The 21,189-nt window shown below is 35.7% G+C and overlaps 1 protein-coding gene across 1 annotated transcript; it reads left to right on the top strand.

The window, feature by feature from the left end:
* The first annotated feature begins 2,301 nt into the window (after window positions 1-2,301).
* LOC143627245 (uncharacterized) lies at window positions 2,302-2,616 on the top strand. Its single transcript, XM_077097116.1, has one exon. It carries the CDS (start codon window positions 2,302-2,304, stop codon window positions 2,614-2,616), a length of 315 nt encoding a protein of 104 aa, XP_076953231.1.
* Window positions 2,617-21,189: the final 18,573 nt, after the last annotated feature.

Below are 21,189 nucleotides of genomic sequence, written 5' to 3'. Positions count from 1 at the left end.
CTTTAGCCAATGGAGGCCACGTACCGAATAACTGGCGTTACTAAGTTGGTCGTATAAAAAATAAAAAAGATTGTTATCTTTCACTGTAGCATTCGAGGTTAAATATGTTAAGTTTGTATGTCATTATCATAGTTACATAAATCGTGGTACGCTTCGGTACGGGTACGCGGTTCGCTAGGCTAGACGAATTCGGTACGAAGGGGGATAGGTTCATTTCGGTACGCTTCGGTGCGGTGTACCAAGTAGTCTATCTGTCTAATATATTCTTATGCCTATAGTAATACACTCTTACCAAAACAAAAATCTGAAAAGTGTAGATTTATGTACAGTAATATTTTTATGTCTAATATACTCTTATGCCTATAGTCACATAATAGAGAATTATAGATTTATGTATAATGGAAGTATAGAATATAGATTATAGAACTGACTGTTTTTTGAGTGTGAAATTAGAGATGAAATTGGTGGGATTTATACATCTTATGTAATAATGACATAAATCCCGCCCAAATAAATCTGTAATTGGTGGAAATCGAAGAGTTATTAGACTGATTGGGTTTAGACTGTGTAGTCTGAACGTCGTTCTACAAATCCCGCCCAAAAATACACCACCGTCCCAAATCCAATAGCGATTTCAATACATTAAATCGCGAATTCATAACCAATAATAGCGACGGACCTAATCAATTGAATCGCGATTTAGGTTTTTAGGGTTCGAAACGTACCGGAACTAGAAGTCGCGAATTCTCCGGCGACCGGAACGCCGGCGAATTACGATTGGATACACAACGTACCAATACGGAATTCGTGGGTCTGCCAGCGATTTATGCAACTATGGTCATTATATATACTCTCTTCGTCCCATTATAATTGTTCAAGTTTGAAAAACACAAAGTTTAAGGTGAGTTGAAATTTGAATGATTACTTTTTTTTTTATCAAATGACAATAATGTCATTGAAAAGTGGGTCAATCAATAATGCTTACTAATGTTAGTTGTGTGTGTTTAAGAATAAACTTGAAAATTGACTCATAAATTTTGAAAGTGGACACTTGTAATATGACAAATAAAAAAGGAAATGTGTACACTTATAATGGGACGGAGAGAGTACTTATCATTATATATTTTAGCTTAAAGATAAAAAATATAAGTTCATATTCTAATCTTTGTAAAATATCCATTGAAGAATTTCTTCGAAGCATTGTTTTGATGAGTAATCCAACAAACAACTAGATTATTTATTCAAAATGTACTTAGAGCGTGTTTTCTCTAAACTCTTAAAATACTTGTCTAATCACTTGATAAATTAATTATGCTCATTAGTTGTTTTAACGATTATTTCATCTCACGAACGTCCGTTAGTCACTATATTTTACATGTTATCACACTCTTACACACTACGTTATTTATCTTATATGCTATCACACTCTTATACATTATTATACACTACATTATTTATTTTACTAACCAATTTAAGTTTTAATATCTTTTTTTAATTGAAGAAGTTTAGTATTGTTTTTTTTTACAAGGCTTATCTTGCTATAAACCAGTGTCTAAAAAAAATTTAGCCGGGGAAAAACAAATTAATATCATATCATATATCATATTAAAATATAATACAAAAATATTAAATTTGTCAAAAGAATTTAATACTTTACTCAAATTCATTTTTCTAAATTAACATATTTACTTTATTTAAAGTTTAATAAATTTTAAATATCTATATGCTTTAAAAAAAGAGAAGTTTTGGGTTCAAGTCTCATATGTAACAAACAAATTTTGAGGTTTTAGGTTGGGTCATATTTATACACCAATGATAGGTTTCATCATAATAGTGATCTCTGATACTAGGGGAATGTAGTGGTCCGTCAATGGCCTACAAAAAAAGTTGAATTGACTACACTTTGAAGTTTGCAAGGGATTCCAGTCCCCGTGAAGAGTGTCCGTGAGTAGATAGTGTTACAGTTATTCACTAAATTACAAAGACAAAAACAAAAGAAAATCAAAAGATCACATTTAAACAGTGTGCATAGCCATATAATAATAATAATGATAATAATAAACAGTTAGTTTGAATATTTTGGTGGGTCACTAGTGTATTAAAAAAGACAATAAATTTGCCAACTACATACACCCATATGCTCCCCACATGCATTAGTTGACACTCTCTAACAACTCCTCAATTTCCTCTCCACATATCTTGCTCATTATAAGTTTGTGTGTGTGTGTGTGTGTTTCAGTTAAACAAAAACACACACTTTCTTAGATCACAATTTCAAGCATCTTTATCTTGATTTTGAGAATGGGGAATTACATGGAGACATGTATACAAAGAGAAGAAAAGCCACAAGTACAAGAGAAACAAGAATCAGGAAGACAATTAAGGGGTAGTTATGGCATGGAAAGTGGTAGAATGAGGGTAAAATTGGTATTAACAAAAGATGAGCTTGAGTGGTTGATGTTGCAAATGAATAACAAACAAGGGAAAAGATTAGAAGATGTGTTGGGGGAGATAGAGAAGAGTAGAATGAGTGGGAAAAGTGTTGGGACTTGGAAACCTTCATTGGAGAGTATTATGGAGACTCCTGAGGTACATCAAGACATGATTAGATCATGATACATATATGTTTGATTAATGATTAGGAAATTATTACTATTATTATTCTACCCTCTTCTATCTAGTTGTTTTTCTCTCTTTGAGATGGGATCAAGTTCAGATTTGTAATTATGTGTTTTGATTTGGTATTTTAGATTCGTCTCTTTGCTTTTCTTTTTTCTTCATCTTTTAATAGTATTTATAAAATCGGGTGCGCTCGTTTCAAAGTAATAATATGTTGAGAATTGTGACATCAAATAATGCACTATGTATATTTTTCTTTATAGTTATGCTTGTTTATTATTAGAAAAAGAGAATTTAAAAATAAACAGAGTAAAACCAAGCAATAGATAAGAATAACTATTTAGGTTAATCAAGCTACACATGCTAAAGAAAACCCTATACAAAATAAAAAAAATAAAAACTGTAGTAACTTATTCAACCGGATCTCTTTCGTTTTAGGTCTCCGACTTCGTAACCTCTAAAAGAACAACGCAACAAAATAATTTGCGTGCTTGCTCAAATAAATAAATGATTAAATAAAGCTATCAGAAAGTTTAGATTTTGACAGTTTTAATCTGTTTAAAGTTTTATCTTTATGTGAAACTTCAATTATGATATAGTGAATATGGGACAACTCTTGTTACATGGTCGTAGTGATGACAACAATCTTTGGGACTATTCTTGTTCAGTTATTTGGTGCATTTAATTGTCTACTCCAATATCATCCAAGACAATAATCAAGTCTAAATGCCGTTCTAAAAAGATAAAACTATTCAAGTTTAATTAATTTCAAGAAAGTAACAGGTTTGAAAAGAAAGTATTAGAAATCAATAACATAGGGAACAATATTAACCCTGGTCTTTTTTTTATCAATTTGCAGTCAAATTGATGGGGACAGAAAAGTATATATTTTGAACTGTAAATTGGATTTACATGTAAATTGACTCCCTTTTTCAAACCGAAGAGCTAGGTCCTAGCAGAGCCCAGTTGGACCCGCAAGACTCACCTTGAAAAGGGACGTCTGCGCAGTTGAACCCGCAAGACTCCTTAACGGACGTCTGCGCGGTTGAACCCGCAAGACTTAACTAAGGGACGTCTGCGCAGAAACCAACTGGATCAGCAGGACCCACCACGCTCAGAGACGTGACGTCCTTACGCGCAGTACGCAAGCTGTCCCCGCAGAAAACGCCTCCCAATGGTTTCCAAGTACTCCGCCTGTTCCCGCAGTTACGGATACCAGCCATCAGGGAAGGCTACCCGCGCAGCATGGCTACACGCACAAGGCTTAACTCTCATAATAATTCAGTAGTCACCTGAAGAAGGAATGAGCAAGCCGGGAACAGTCCCGCACAAAGGCGGGAGGGGGAATACTCCCGCCCAAATGAGCCAGTCCGTACGATACTGAAAGATCTTTTGTACTGTACCTGACGAGGTATGGGCAAAAGATCTGACCAAAGATACGACAGCTCATTGACAACAGTATGGCGAGCAGCATGCTCTTGTACTGTATGTCACTATTAGCCGCTACCTACTCACCAACTCCTGTCATACCACGTGCATAGCCTGTAGTTGGTGGAAAAGGAATAGTACACAGCAGGCATGGTCACTGTCAGCCGCTGCCTACCCACCAACTACCAGCATGGCACGTGCGTAGGCCACAGTTGGTAGAACAGGAATACTATTCAGCCGGCTATACCCTCTTGGAAACCTACCTTCGGCTATAAATACCCCAAATGGTATGATCATCTCATCTGATCATATACTATCTTGTATCTTACATATTATACCTGATATCTGCTCTAGCAATCTCTTAATATACATTTATATTCAAGAGCAATCTAGTCTGATTCTCACGCCGGAGGGTGGTCACAAGGAGGAACCCCCCCTTCTCAGTGACGAGCTCACGGTGTCTGTTTTGCAGGTTATCAGAAGAACCATCTTTGTCGGGTCTAACCCCTCGTGGGAAACATCTATCTAACCCCCAGATTATCCGTAATCTGCCCGGGGTCCGATTAGTGTTTCTTCACAAACTAAATCAAGGAAAAATGTCGGCAAATAAACAACATCCTAACGTAGTTAAATGTAAACTATTTTTTGTTTTACTTTCTCGTAATGACAACTCACACATGACACACCTACTTAACAAGCCTGTCTTTTAAATTTTAAATGCCCAAAACAAATATACAAATTTGGTCTCATATAGCTTTCTTTTTAAGTGACCAACAATAACCATAATATTATAACAATAAACAAAGCAAATTCTTACAACAATAACGTACAAAAAAAAATATAAAATTAATTATCAATTGTTGGGCTTAGATTATTTATCAATTAACTAGAACTATTAGAACTTAGGCCCAATTTATCAATTAAATAAAGTGTGAGGCTCATTTGTAGTAAACTATTAGAATTTAGAAATTTGAAGAACTTAAATTCATTATTTTGTTAATATTTGGACTTTAGAATAGCTTTTACACATATAAGATTCGTATATAAACATAAATTTTTTTTATAACATATACATTATTTTTAAAAATTTCAGTGTCCCCAATCCCCTCATTTGGAATTGGGTCTGACACAGCTGACAAGCCCTGTATGGGGTAGGAGTCGACCCCACTACCTAATATACTTGTAATTCTGCTTTATAGTTCACAACAAGACTCGCACAATTGACATCAATCAACACACCAAATTACCATTTGCTAAAAGTCATTTGGTAATTTAAATCACATAAGTCGTTACTAGTGATAATAGTTTGTTGTGTCTTTTTCAAACAATCTAAAGTATTATTATTAAGGGTGTATGACTAATATTTTGATCACATGCCCTACACATCATAATAAAGGTTACAACTACCGACATGTTGGCAACTTTATATATTTTAATCTGTTTCTTTTTATAACTAACTAGTTTGAGGCCCGTGTACTACATGGGTAGTTCTTGAAAATACATTATTTAATAAATAATCAGTATACAAGAAACAATAAATCCGTTAAACACTATCAACACAGTCGTTGTACAATTGTCTTTAAAACAATGTTAAAGTAAAAGATAAGTATAAATATTAAATGTTTGAAAAAAAATCAGAAGTAATATTAAATTAACAAATTTTGAAGCAAAAATTCTAAGAATGGTAACTATTTTTTTATTAATATAAATTTGTTAAAAATGGTGGGGTTTAATGTAGAAGTGACAAGTGGCAAAACTTGTAGACTTTTATTAGAGAGTATAGATATAGATGTTTTTTGAAGATACATTTGTTAATCTGTTCGAGAAATAAGAGGATAATTCAACAATAAAGCTTAGAGATAATATTGTAGTTTGAAGCATAAATCAACGATGTTTAGGCTTAGGATTATTTGGATTATTTAGCTACAAATTGTAATTCTATTAGACTACAGTTATCTTAGATAGTTAAAACATTTGATCAGGGTGATCACCATTGGTAAGTATAATATTTTTGGTGTGATTAATAAAAGAGTCAAAGACAAGCGTGGTTGCAAAATATCGTGTTTTTATGTTCCTACACTGATTATAATCTTCAATATTTAGGTAATTAAAATGTTTTTAATCCAAATTTGGTTATTATTTTATACTTTTTTCTACATAAATAAACAGATTTTTTAATGGATATATTATAATTGAGATTTTTAGAATGTATAATTACATCTGTTTGTGATGTTAGAAGCTTAAAAGCTAAAACTATTAGAATTCGAATTACTAGAAATGTGATTTGATTATTTGAAATTTTCAACTTCATCTTTTATGGGAATTTAAAATAAAGCGTTGGGTAATGAAATTTAGAAACGTTTAATTATTTTACATCCATGGTCCAAGAAGGGCCCATTTGACAACTTAGAGTACTTCAGAAACGTGTTGCATTGACATTGGACAAACTCAATATCCATTGTTTTCACATGTGGGTTGAGCACGGTTCGGTTCGGTTGGGTTCGATTATTAGTTTAACCCAAACCGAAACCCAAGTAATTTATTATTTGAATATACAAATCGTTCGGTTTTTGTTTTTTTCGGTTATTTTCGGTTTCGATTAGGTTATTTTCGGTTTTTTTCTCAATTATGCGTGGACATTACAAAAAAAAAGAAAAAAAAAGAAAAAGAAAATGCATATTTTAAGCTTGTATAAGAACGTATTATAGTACCACACTTACGTTGAATTCAAAAAACAAAAATAGACACGTGTTACATGGAAATATATGAATACAAAGTTGCTAAATAAAGTTTAAAATTCAAAAAAATTCTTAATTAAAAAATAATATAAGTTTAGTCCCAATGTTTATTCATCATCTTATTTATTTTCAAAGTTTAGCCCATTCCTCATCATCCTGATAATCTTTATCACCATCAATCAGTTCGGTTTAGTTTTTTCGGTTCTTTTAAAATGGATAACTGAATCGAAACCGAAAATTTGGTTTTCAAGAAACCAAAAAATTAAACGTCGGTTAATGCTTCCATTCGGTTTCTTTCTGTGGTTAATTTGGTTTCGATTCAGTTACTTTGATTTTATGTTCACCCCTACTCCACACAATTGCCTTAATTATTATCTAGTTTATTTCATTCTCTTTATAACATGCCAAATTCATTCTATCCATCACATTGGGTGTTTTTAATTACATTCCCCTTTAATCCTATATCAAGCTCGCCACCCTCCCCACTAACGGCCATTGACGTCACTACCCACCACAGCTACTGACCACCTCCGCCTTCGACCACCACTGCCACCCACCACCGCTGCCGCCTCCGAGCATCGCCGCTACCCATCACTATCGCCAAAACCACCGCCAGTACCCCCGATTACCATGACCAACAATTTTTATTTTATTTCTTCCTTTTCTATCTATCAAACAACACACAAAAATATTTCATCTCTTTCACACATGACGTCTTACCTCCATCCACCTCTGTGAGAGCTTCGCTGCCTCACCTACCACAACCGAACCTCCACTCTTTCAACATGTAGCATCTTTTGTAGCCCACACCTCCACTGTCACTCCCATCGTACCTCCCCTACCACATGCTTCCACCCATACGATTAGAGGTGCACAAATCGGGTTTTTTCTAATACTCAGGTTCGGGTATGAGACTGGTTTCGGGTATGATCAGGTATTGAAAAATCGGGTATTAAGAGAAATCGGGTAGGGTACGTGTAACACCCTTGGCAAACACAACATCGTCCCAATCTTAGGCTATCCCACATCGGCCGTGGACAAGAGAGATCACTGGTTCATAAGTAATGTCCTGTCTCTTCAATCACCAACGCGTTTTGGGCAACCAAAAACAAATCCGTGAGCTCTTCGTGGGCAGAGTAGACAATATTGGTGGTACGAGAGGCCGGGGTGTTATAGTTGGTATCAGAGCCACTCTTGTGTCGTTCGGGATGTTGGGACACGCCTCATCGAGGACGATGAGTCCAATGGGGGGTTGTCTGTAACACCCTTGGCAAACACAACATCGTCCCACTCTTAGGCTATCCCACATCGGCCGTGGACAAAATAGATCACTGGTTCATAAGTAATGTCCCGCATCTTCAATCACCAACGCGTTTTGGGCAACCAAAAACAAATCCGTGAGCTCTTCGTGGGCAGAGCGGACGATATTGGTGGTACGAGAGGCCGGGGTGTTATAGTTCGGGTAGCGTATTGAGGAGGAAAACTCAACCCTATGTACCCGGTAGGGATGTGCATGGGTCGATTTGGGGCGGTTTTAGGTCAAACTCATAACCATAACCAATATGTCGGTTAATAGATAACCATAAACATAACCGATCCGTTATGGCGGTTTCGGTTTATCGGTTTTGAAGGTTATAGCGAATCGGTTATGGGTCGGTTAACCGTGACCAAACCAATGTATAATTGAGCCTAAAACTTTGGTACTAAAAACAATAAAAATGACATGACATAGTTAAAATATATAATTCTTAATATTAATAAAATATATTCAAAAAAACGATAAATGGATTAACTTTTTAGTAAAACTAAATCATATAGTAAAAAAACGTGAGCGTTATTAGTTTATTATCGTTTTTAATTTTCTCCTATTTATCAATCGTGTGTCTAATTATACTGCATAAAGCTGAGAATCTTGTAAATGGGGCGGTTCGGTTTTGACGGGTTTGAAATTATCTTTAACCAAAACCGACCCGTATTTGGCGGTTTTCAAAAATTCATTAAACCGACCCACTGGTTATGTCGGTTATCGGTTAAAAATCGGTCCGGTTATGTCGGTTATGGTTCGGTTGATGGTTATGACGGTTAATTTGCACACCCCTAGTACCCGGGTAGGGTATGATCGGGTTCGGGTATAACCGGGTATTTGTTCGGGTACGACCGGGTATTAATACCCGGTTGAATTTGTAATTTTTTATACATTTTTAATTTTGTTTAAAATTTAATTGCTTTGTAATTTATAAAATAACTAAACTATATTAAACAAATCATAATCCACTTGAGTACAAGTTATTTACTTAATAATATGCATTTTATAAAAACTTAAACGTAAAATTTGAGAAGTAAACATAAAAATATACTATAAAAACTCATGTATTATTTGGGGTATCTAAAAATTGTTATCTGGTATAACCGGGTATTGGTATAGGGTATGACCGGTTCCGGGTATTTATGGATATAAACCGGGTACGGGTATTGAGCTCGAAATGCATACCATATCCATGCCCTACGGGTAGGGTCGGTTACGGTTTCGGGTATAGAATACCCGGGTATAAAAAAAACCGGTTCTGGGTAATTTTTTCGGGTACGGGTTTTTTGTGCACCTCTACATACGATGACCACCCAATTTAGAAACTACATCACTAAACTGCGTATACCTCTAAACCTCTATAGCAACACTAATATAACGATATTTACATATTAAATCCAACATGATTGCCTCTTAATGATCTAATGTGGTAAACAACCATGATCAAGGAATTAAGTGTGTTGGACCAATCACACATGGTATCTTGTATCTTGCCCGGCTAATACCCATGTAATACGTTGTATTTGGTCATTCCATGTAACACCCTACAAATTTCCATACCAACTTTGACAATTTAGGAAGTTGAGGGACTAGTTAGTCATTTAGTTAAAGAAATATGAGAATGACACGCGTCCTATGACTCACCAACATGAAACGACACATGTCACGTGGTGGAGACACGGAAGGAAACATGCCAACATCTAATGCGTTGTATTTTATTAAAGTGACATGTGGCTAGTGACTAATCAAGTTAGCATGTCACATGTCAACACCGTAAAGCACGACTCATCGCAAGAGTGACATGTGGCGAATGGTGGTGATTGACGGTCCGACTGGGGATGACTATTATAGTGAGCATGGGTTCTTCAGTTTTGGCATCCCGAAGACATAATCACTTCCATTTTCTCGAAGTTCGTGCCATCGAGTTGGAGTCCTAACGCCACTCTAGAGTTTTTGACGTTCCATACCCCCAACACCCTACGTATAGTCAAAGTACTGCGCGTTCGTCCTTAAGCGTTATACCCATTTTAAGGTAAGAGTTATGTTTAAGATATTTTTTTTCATAGCTTAGATCCTAGTCGATGATATAGCCTAAACCTTGGAAAGTTTATAGATATATTTAAGCTTTTTATATATAAAGTTTAAACAAATAGACGTTTCTTTATTATTAAGAACATAAAGTTTTGCATATAAAGGTTATTGTCAATTGACGTTCTTCTAAAGGAATAAGCGTTAATTTTTTATATAAAAGATATTTGTAAATAATTAATCAGAAAAACATGACGGGAATGTAGTAACTGGTAGGGTGACAATGCCGATAGTCGAGTCTCTTGTCTAAGAAAAGTAATTCGTATAAATCTCAATCAACCGCGGGACCCGTTTACTTTCCTGGAGAGCTTGATGAGAGTGTTCGAACCTATTAGGCCAAAACATGCTACATTAATCGTCATATGAACTAAACGTTTTTAAGTAATCATTCTGAATAAATAATGTTTCTTCTAAATGAGGAAACATAAAAGTTTTATAAACACGATTTCTTCAAGAGGAAGAAACATATAATTTAGATGATTTTTTCTACAGGAAGAAACATCAATATTAAAATAGGATTTTATAAACTAAAGATCTAAAGTAATATTTTAACAATAAAATATTCAATCAAGGTTTAAAACTATTTAACAAGACTAAAGGTATGAAGCTAGATCATTTGATTTAGATAATTATTAAGCTATTATATATTCTCGAACTATAGGTCCGGGGTAATCATTCATCAAATACAGAGAAGTTGTTAATTGAGCAACTCATCAAAAAAGTGAATACGCCCCCAACTCTTTTAAATTATTTAATCGAGTCATTTCAGCGAGTCAAAAAGTTTATATGGGATTTCAGATCCCTAAAAACTTTAGTAGTCACTGGCTCTGAGGCTAGATATACGCATGGTTGTTAAAGTAGGCCTACAAGCCCGAGTAATCGCTACAAGGTATGGTGCCGAGGCGACTTTCTCTAACTCCGCCTAGTTACTCGGAATTGGTTAAATATGGTCAACATTAGCCAAAATCAGATCTAGTCGGTTAAATTGGGCCGATTTTGACCTAAAAGGGTAAAATGTAATCCTCATGTCGGTTAAAAGTCAGTCAAAAGTTGGTCAAAGTTAGGCTAGGCGGCGTTGAGTTGGCTGGTTAATTTTTTTTCGTTAACTATGCTTAGTTTGACATATATATATATAATGCCTAAAATTTACTTTCTTTGTATTTGACATGTCCGAGTACTTGATGACCGTCGTTTGAGTCAATCAAAAACCTAATTATTCTAAATAGTTAGAGCAAGTAGGGTATCGTATCACAAGGAGTATGTGGTCAATGTATTCGTGTAACAGATTTAATATTATGAAGTGACTAATTTTTTAGTGCTGATCACACAAGCAATTTTTAGTAAATTCAGAGAACTTAGCAATGAACAAGTAAATGAATCTCAAACAGTTAACAAAGCAAATCACACCCGGGAATTCAAGTAAGCAACCAACAGTATCTCATGCAACCTAACAGATTAATTATTAACGATTAACTGAAAACTGATCAATCAGACAAAACCTTAGATATCAACAATTACTTTACACACGGCACTGGTTATCAAACAGTCCTTTCCAGTGTGACTCAGTTAAGGGTAATTGTATGTTTTATCGTATTCAATCTAACCAAACAGTTATATGACTAATTATCTAGCAACTGGTAACAGATCGTTCAGACCAACGTAAACCTAAACCGACCGAACACTCAGAAATACCAAACATCAATAATCATATATTAATCATCAATAACAAAACATAAGTATTCTTAATCACATGAGAAAAACTGTAAAAGGTTATAAACTATACATCCCGGGTGCGATTCTAGGAGATTAGCCGAGCCTAGACATCATTGAATCTTCAATACGGATGATAGAAATCATATGTAGGGTCTTGACACGAGCTAGGATAGTGGAAATCGCCAATATGAACTGCTGGAATCGCCTCTTGGTCGTCAAAAACGAAGTTAGGGTTTTTCTTGGTGAAAAAGATGTTATAAACCAAAAATCCCGTCTGCACATCCCGTCGCGGTACGCGACGGGTCTTTCCATGTCCAACCGCGTACCGCGATTGACCAACAAAAGTCAACATTAAATTACAACCCATCGCGGTACGCGATGGGTCCTTCAGCAAGCCCATCGCGTACCGCGATGGGACTCAGTTACAGCAAACTTCAATCAACTCATCGTTTTCCGTGCTTGATATCCCGGGTCTTCATTCCGTGTCACAACAGGTCCATACTAAGTACTTTAACGCCTATGACCTGAAATCCAATAAAATACGTATGAAGTATCGATAGTTCTAAAATAAACAGTTAAAACTAAATAATAAACGAACTAAAACATATACAAGTTAACCGATCATCAGTACTCTCCGAGTACTCCCCGATTACTCCGAGTACACCCAACTCCCCTGTCAACCGCCTAGGGTCCGCCTAGCGACTTTTGCAACCTTGGATATACGTGTGTCTGGATCCATTCATATGTGGTCATACCCCGCCACGCTTAGCATCACGCCCCTACTCATTGAGCCGGTCTATAGGGCTATGTGATAGATTTGTTACGCCGATCTATAGGGCCGCTGAGTTGTTACGAGTGAAATTAAAGGTTTATATAAATAATTTAGTGTCGGCGTGTTCACCATCAGTTGTCGCTGACGTATTTTATAAAACTATTTTACAGGTAGTCAGTAGAAAGGTGTAGTAGAAGATGGAGGATATAACCATTTGTCACAGCCCCCGACCCCTATACCCCGGGAGGGGAGCCGTGAACATTGATTGGTGGTATCGGTGTTTATTAAATTATTTTACAGCGGAAAATTTCATCAGAACCGTAGTTAGGAAAAATGATCAGAGTTATAAAAACACCATGATTATTATTATGATAAACCGGGAATTTAATCCCTTTTGATACAAACATAAGTTTTATAGGGTTAAACCCTAATTCACAAAACACGTTTCTTTATTCTGGTGACAAGCCACTTATTTAAGCTGGAAGCCCGCAGGCATCATTCCTTTGTCTCTAACATGTCACCTGAAACATGTTTAAAATATTTGATCAGCAAGAAATACTGGTGAGTACATTCATTTGTAAATGACACATTTTACAGTTACAGCATTAAGATGTTTTTACACCTGCCTGCTTACAAATTACCTAAAGGTACTTGTCACTCGACCGTATCTATGACTGTGGTCATATTACTTATTGGCTAACACTTGTCCAATAAGTAACGTGTAATAGCCCAGTAGGCAAGCCTTGTATACAAAACCCACAATACCAGTAGTAATCATCCCATAAGTCTACAGAGACTTAATCACTGTAATGTATTTAAAATACTTTTAAAAATATATTTGAAACCATTTAAACAATCTATCATGGGTTTTGTAGGTTTTGAAATCACCATGACAGTGTCGGAAAAATAGTTGTCTCACACGAATGTGAGTTGTACAAAAACTCGAATGTCTCACCTTGCAAGTTTACAATTAAAGAACACCTCCTGGTATTAAGCACCTAGGATAAACACAATGTAGTATAACTAGATTAGTATAAAACCAATAATCATAACGATAATCACGAGATTAGAAACTTTACACGATGGCACAACGTCATACCTTAACAGGCAGAGCTTTTGGATTCGTGTATATAAGCTTCTTTCGATAAGATAGGATATCGTTACGACGCTCGGGTATTATACTTATAATATAATTATATGTGTGTGTATAAATTCAGAGAGAAGAAGATTTTGAGCAAAGAAATGAAGTCCCGTTTCCACCCTATTTATAGCAGATTTTGGACCCCGTCGCGGTACGCGACGGCCATGGGCGAAGGGTGTCGCGGTACGCGAAGAGTCTTATAGCTTCGCTGAGTCAGCCCTAGGCCTGCTACGTGGCACGCCATGTGGCAGGCTATGTGTCTTCTGCGTAACCTCCACGTCGCGGTATGCGATGGGTAACCCAAACCCGTCGCGCTACGCGATGTAAGGATTTTTATTTTATTTTAATTTTCAACAAAAATACTAAGGCGGTCCTTAATGCGGCTCGCGGCGATGCGATTGTGCGAAGTGCGCCATCAAAGCACCACATTGCGCCCATCGCACTTCGCCCTCGCCCAAGCCCTTGCCCGTGCGCGTTCGGGTGCTTCGCACCCTCCGCTAGGACCACTGGGTGTGATATGTCTTATAAGAACATTAACATAGAAATTTCCTTTCTTATAAAGAGCTCACTAGTTTGTTAATCTAGCGATGTGGGACAAGAGTTTACAAACCTATTTATACTATGGTGGTTCCTTCTCCATTTCTTTTCCTCCACCAATGTGGGATGGAGTTTTCCTTCTTTTATTTCCCTTCTTTCTCCTTTTATTTATTTTGTGGTTTGCTATAGTCTCCCCTCCTTATTTTGAATCTCGTCCTTGAGATTTGATTGGAATAAGTGTGGGTATTTTCGTTTCATTTCAGACTCCAATTCTCAAGTATATTCTGGTCCACGTTTTGAATCCCACTTTACTTTGACCAGAACTATTCTTTTATGCTTGAGATTCTTGATCTTTTTATCTTCAATTTGCAAAGTTTTCTCAACGAATTTCAAATTTTCATTTACCTTTATATCTTGAAGGGGTACTTCTAGTGTTTTATCAGCTAAACATTTCCTTAAGTTACTTACATGAAATACATCATGTATACCTGACATTTCCTCTGGTAATTCTAGCTGATAGGCTACTGGTCCAATTCGTTTGAGAATTTGAAATGGTCCAACAAACCTTGGACTTAACTTTCCTCTCTTACCGAATCGGATTACTCCTTTCCATGGAGACACTTTTAGTAGCACTTTGTCTCCAACTTGGAATTCCAATGGTTTGCGTCGATGATCCGCATAACTTTTCTGACGATCTCGTGCGGTCTTTAATCTTTCCTTAACTTGATTTATCTTATCAGTACTTTCTTGTATGATTTCAGGACCTGATAATTGTTTTCCTCCTATTTCTGCCCAACATACTGGTTTTCTACACCTCCGTCCATAAAGGGCTTCAAATGGGGCAACGTTAATGCTTGTATGATAACTGTTATTATAGGAGAACTCTATTAGTGGTAAATGGTCATCCTAATTTCCACCAAAATCTATTACACATGCTCTTAACATGTCTTCCAATGTTTGTATGGTTCTTTCACTTTGACCATCAGTCTGTGGATGGTATGCTGTGCTCAAGTTTAATTTTGTTCCCATAGCTACTTGGAAACTTTTCCAAAAATGAGAAGTAAAACGGCTATCCGATCTGATACAATGGATAATGGAACTCCATGTAATGAGACAACTTTGTCTACATACAGCTTAGCTAATTGTTCCATTTTGAAAGTTTCCTTCATTGGTATAAAATGAGCTGATTTTGTTAATCTGTCCACAATCACCCAGATTGTGTCATTACCTTTTCGTGTGGTAGGTAATTTGGTAACAAAATCCATTGTTATTAATTCTCATTTCCATTCTGGCATTTCTAATTGTTGAAGTAATCCGGATGGCTTTTGATGTTCTGCTTTAACTTGTGAACAAGTTAAGCATTTTGAAACATAACTGGTTATGTCCTTTTTCATTCCTATCCACCAATAGATTTTCTTCAAATCTTGATACATTTTATCTCTTCCAGGATGCATTGTGTATTTGGAGTTATGGGATTCTTCGAGAATCTTTTCTCTTAATCCTCCTATGATTGGTATCCAGATCCTGTTCCCCATTCGGAGAATTTCATCATTTCCTTTGACAAGTAGATCAATGGTACCATTTCTTTTCTCATCAGCAATATTATTTTCTTCTATTGCTTGTTTCTGAGCATTCTTTACTTCATCAATTAAATTGATTTGAAGTTCTAATCTTAGAGCTCGCACTCTTTTAGGTTTCTCATGTTCTTTTCTGCTTAATGCATCGGCTACTATATTTTGTCTTACCTTCACGGTATAGGATTTCACAATCATAATCGCTAAGAATTTCCATCCAGCGTCTTTGCCTCATGTTAAGCTCCTTTTGCCCAAAGATATATTTTAAACTTTTATGATCTGTGAATACGGTAAACTTACTACCATATAGATAGTGTCTCCGGAACTTTAGGGCAAAAATTATTGCTCCCAATTCTAAGTCATGTGTTGTGTAATTCTCTTCATGCTTCTTTAATTGTCTAGATGCGTAAGCAATCACTTTTTCACGTTGCATTAATACACATCCCAATCCTGATTTAGAAGCATCACAAAAGACTGTGAAATCTTCAGTTCCCTCTGGTAGCGCAAGTATTGCGGCATTTGTTAACCTTTGCTTTAAAGTTATAAAAGCTTCTTCTTGCTTAGGGCCCTATTCAAACTTGACATTCTTACACGTTAACTCGGTTAACGGAACAGCTATTCGGGAAAAATTTTGAATGAAGCGTCTATAATATCCAGCTAATCCCAAGAAACTTCGAATTTCTGTAGGAGTTTTAGGAATTTCCCAATTAGTAATAGCTTCTATTTTGGAAGGGTCCACGTGAACACCTTCATGGTTAATCAAGTGTCCTAAAAACTGTAACTCTTGTAACCAAAATTCACATTTTGAGAATTTAGCATAAAGCTTATCTTTTCTCAATAGTGTCAAAAGTGTATGAAGATGTTTAACATGGTCTTCACTGGTTTTGGAATAAATAAGTATATCATCTATGAAAACGATTACAAATTTATCCAAATATGGTTTACATATTCGGTTCATCATATCCATAAATGCAGCTGGTGCATTGGTTAAACCAAATGGCATGACTGTAAACTCATAATGACCATATCTTGTCCTAAAAGCTGTTTTAGGAACATCTTCTTCTTGCACTTTTAATTGATGATATCCTGAGCGTAAATCAATTTTAGAGAAATATCGAGCTCCTTGGAGTTGATCGAATAAATCATCAATTCTCGGTATAGGATACCGATTCTTAATTGTGACTTTATTCAGTTCTCTATAATCGATACACATACGCATTGACCCATCTTTCTTTTTGACAAACAATACCGGTGCTCCCCAGGGTGATGAGCTAGGTCGTATGAAACCTTTTTCTAGCAATTCATCTAATTGCTTCTTTAATTCTAACATCTCTGTTGGCGCTAATCTATATGGTGCTTTAGCAACTGGCGCTACTCCTGGTATTATATGGATTCTAAATTCCACTTCACGATCAGGCGGTTGTCCGGGTAAATCTTCTGGAAAGACGTTAGAGTATTCCGATACTACCGGAATTTCCTTTAGCTCTTTTCCTTTGGTGCTAATGATTATAGAAATTATATATGCTACGCCTTGTTTCCTTAGATAGCTTGCCACTTTCATTACAGATATGAACTTCCTAGGCTTGAGCATCTTATCTCCTTGAATTGTAATAATTTCTCCTGTTGGCGAGCGAATTTCAACAGAATTTGTATTACATAGGATTTGAGCATGATTGGCTGCTAGCCAGTCCATTCCTAATATAACATCAAATCTAGCCAGATTCATTGGGAGTAAATTTGCTTTAAACTGGTGGCCTAGTAAGTTTATGTTTTCTTCTTGGAGTACTTCATGAATAAAATGAATGGAATTTCCATCTGCCGTCTCTACCGTGCAGACTTGATGGAGTTTGGTTAATGGTTTAAGACAATACCCGATATTTAATTCCCGAATTTTCTATAAATTAACGTTCATCACTTTTAATGTTTTGTAAGACAATACCCGATATTTAATTCCCGAATTTTCTATAAATAAATATTTTAATCAAGAAAAGACTTCCGCTATGCAACACATATTTTGATATATTTTTAAAACATGTACCAACTATGGTCACACGCCTAGGCCCATGAAGCCGGGTGTGACATTCCATCATAAGTATCAAGAAAAGATAATTCTAAAACGATATAAAGCATGATTGGTCATCAATGGAAAGAGCCAACAAATTCATATTAACTCCAATAAAGCGTTCAAACCATGATTAAACCCGGCCACTACAATTCGCACGAAGGTCTAAATATGGTTACAATATGTATCTTGGTGACAATCTCATTTCTTGGTCCTTTAAACACCAAGCTAAGATCTCTCAGTCTAAGTGCAAAAGTAGTTGAATACCGAGGGGCTATAAATACATACTGTTGCAAAAACAAGTTGGATACACATCTTACTTATTGAGTTTGGGGTTCCGTAGAGATCAACCACTATCATCTATTGTGATATTATATCTATTGTGTATTGTTTGGGCAATTGTGTAAAATATCCAAGGTAACAGGCATGTGGAAATTGACATACATTTTGTTCGTGAAAATGTACGTATTAGGTACTGAAGAAACACGGATCCAATCTCTTTAACGAGTCCTGGATCCAATGAGTCCACCAGGATGGGTCAAGTACAACTAACCAACGATATGAGCACAACCTCCAGAAGTCCAGTGACAGAAACATGCAAAACAAGCACCGTGAGCTCGTTACGGGAAAGACAAGAGGGGGGGGTCTTCCCGTAACCACCCTCCGACGTAAGAATAAGTACAGTTCTGATGGAGAGAAAGTACTTAAGTATTTAGAGTAGATCGTGGGGAGTGAATGTGTTACCTCATGGAGATTGTGAAGTATTTATAGCCGAAAGGTATGGGAATATTATTGGTCCATCTGTCCTTTTCTAGAATATGCCCTTGTAACTGCCTAGACATGCATCCTCTTGTAATTGGTTGGGCTATACGTCCCATGTGTATGGTTGTAACAATTTGGACACGTGTCGATACGTGATAGGACAAGATATATTTGGCCATGTGCACGGTTATAACAACCTGGCCAGCTGTCCTCTATTCATTGGCTGATGGGTCACGTATTCTCCAAGAAAGGATCTTGTTAAATCTTTTAGAAGGTAATTAGTTAATTACAGCTGTCTTATGACATTGCCTTCTGGTCATCTTGGTAGGTGGGGATACTACCCTACGGATGACTTCTGATGGTGTCTGGATGCTTCCGCATATAGTCTCTAGGACGTATCCTTGTTCTTCCTTTATTGAATCATGCGGGTGACATATGAGGAGTTTTCCTCTGAACCGCGGGTGGTACTTAAGGGTATTTGAGTCTTTTTGGTACCCTATCTCTGTAGGTACATTTGTGTATTACACATTGTGATTGACAATCAGTATGATCATATTGTCACATAGGGAGACCCAAGGGGTTATACATCAGTTCAGATCCATTGTATGCATTTGTTCTCCTACTACTAAGAGTGCGAGAGACTATTAAAAAATGTCCAAATTTCCTTTTTAGTTTGTCCTATTGTAAATGGCCACTTTTAAAATTTATTAACTAATTTTCAAAATTACCCTTACACAAATGCAATCATTCAAACTTTAAATTTTGTCTTTTTATATATGTCAAGGGCATTATAGACATTTGCTAAGCAAAAAATGCAATCATTTAAACTTTTTTTAAATTTTGTGTTTTCCAAACCATAACATTTGTAGCGGGCGGAGAGAGTAAATATTATGTATATGTCCTTTGTTTATAGATTTGATTTATTTCCACTAATTTTTCTATTCTATTGTATCTTCCTATCTTGTACTCTATATATAACCATTATACATTTCAATGAGATAATTAATCGAATTATCAAGGTTTATATAAACTATTTAATTAATTAATTATAAAATTTTGAAAAGAACAATTTGATTGATTTAAAAAATAAATGATAATGAATATGATACACTCCAACTTTATAGTTATTATAGTTACAGAATAAGATCGTGAGATTACCCTTGGATCGTTTTTACAACCGCAACTTTTATACATAGAAACAAAAATATAAAACTAACTACTTTTTATGTGAGCCATGATTTGAAATAATAAAAAAATATAGTTTCCATAATTAATAAAGTACCTAGTTCATGGTAGTACGTAGAGGTGGCAAATGGGTTGGGTTGGGTCGAACGAGTCATGAGTTGAAATGAGTCATGGGTCAAAACGAGTATGAATCAAAATGAGTTGGGTCAAAACGAGTCAATTAAAAAAAGGGTTGTTTTTGTTTGGGTCAAAATAGGTTAGGGTCAAACCGGGTTTTGAGTGTTTTTTTTAACGAGAATAACGGCGGAAACATTTTAGTTTTTTAGATTTTTCGTTTTTTATTTATATTTTAAGTTATGATTTTTTTAATTATTTTTTTTGAATTTTTTTAGGGGTTTTCTATTAAGATTAAAAACCCTCAAAAAAATATTCAAAAATAATAATAAAAAAATTATAACTCAAAATATAAATCATAAACAAAAAAAGTAAAAAACACTAAAATGTTTCATACGTTGTCCTCGTTCCATAAAAAAAACATCTAGAATCGAACCGAAACCGAAAGAATCGATGAAAATGAAACAAAGAAACAAAAAGCCAAAAGCGGACCACATCAATCGAAATCGAAACAATCAATCAAAACGAAACTAAAAAAATTCAAACCGAACAAAAACCAAACTGAAAAAACGAACAAAAACGAGTCCGGAATCGACCAGAAAGAAACAAAAGAAACCAAAACCCAACACGTCACGGGTGAAAACTCGTGTTGACTTGAACCTGAACCGAACCCGTTCCGATCTGAAACCCGTTTCGTGCCGAAACCTGTCTTGTACGAAAATCCGTTCTGATCCGAAATCTGTCACATTTCTTTATGACACTAACCCACATCGATCCATTTCTTTGAACTTGTCGACCCATTTTGACCCGAAAATAAAAGGATGGAATTTCAAATGACTCATTTTGACCCATTTATTTAAAACCTTTTACCCAAACCAACTCATTTAACTTTTAAAACAACTCAAATTGAGAAAGGGTTTGAATCAAAATTGCCACCCCTAGTAGTACGTTAAGCAAATTTGATTTTGAAAATGTGTTTCTGAAAAAGGAAAAGTAAGTTTTAAAAACCGGACAAACCACACCCCCCATAGCAGAAAAAGATGGTTCAAAAGTACTTAATCGGGTTAGGCATTTTTTTGGTCCAACCATTTTAAATGAAGACGGTTTTAGAGTACTCAACCGACCCGCTATTTTGAACTTTTTTTCATCC

The sequence above is a fragment of the Bidens hawaiensis genome, unplaced genomic scaffold (assembly GCF_021521415.1).
Source record: "Bidens hawaiensis isolate Kalapana, Puna unplaced genomic scaffold, B.hawaiensis_p1.1 tig00004618_1, whole genome shotgun sequence".
NCBI lineage: Eukaryota > Viridiplantae > Streptophyta > Magnoliopsida > Asterales > Asteraceae > Bidens > Bidens hawaiensis.
The sequence above is the reverse complement of the archived record's forward strand: the minus strand, read 5'-3'. Positions and strand labels throughout refer to the sequence as shown.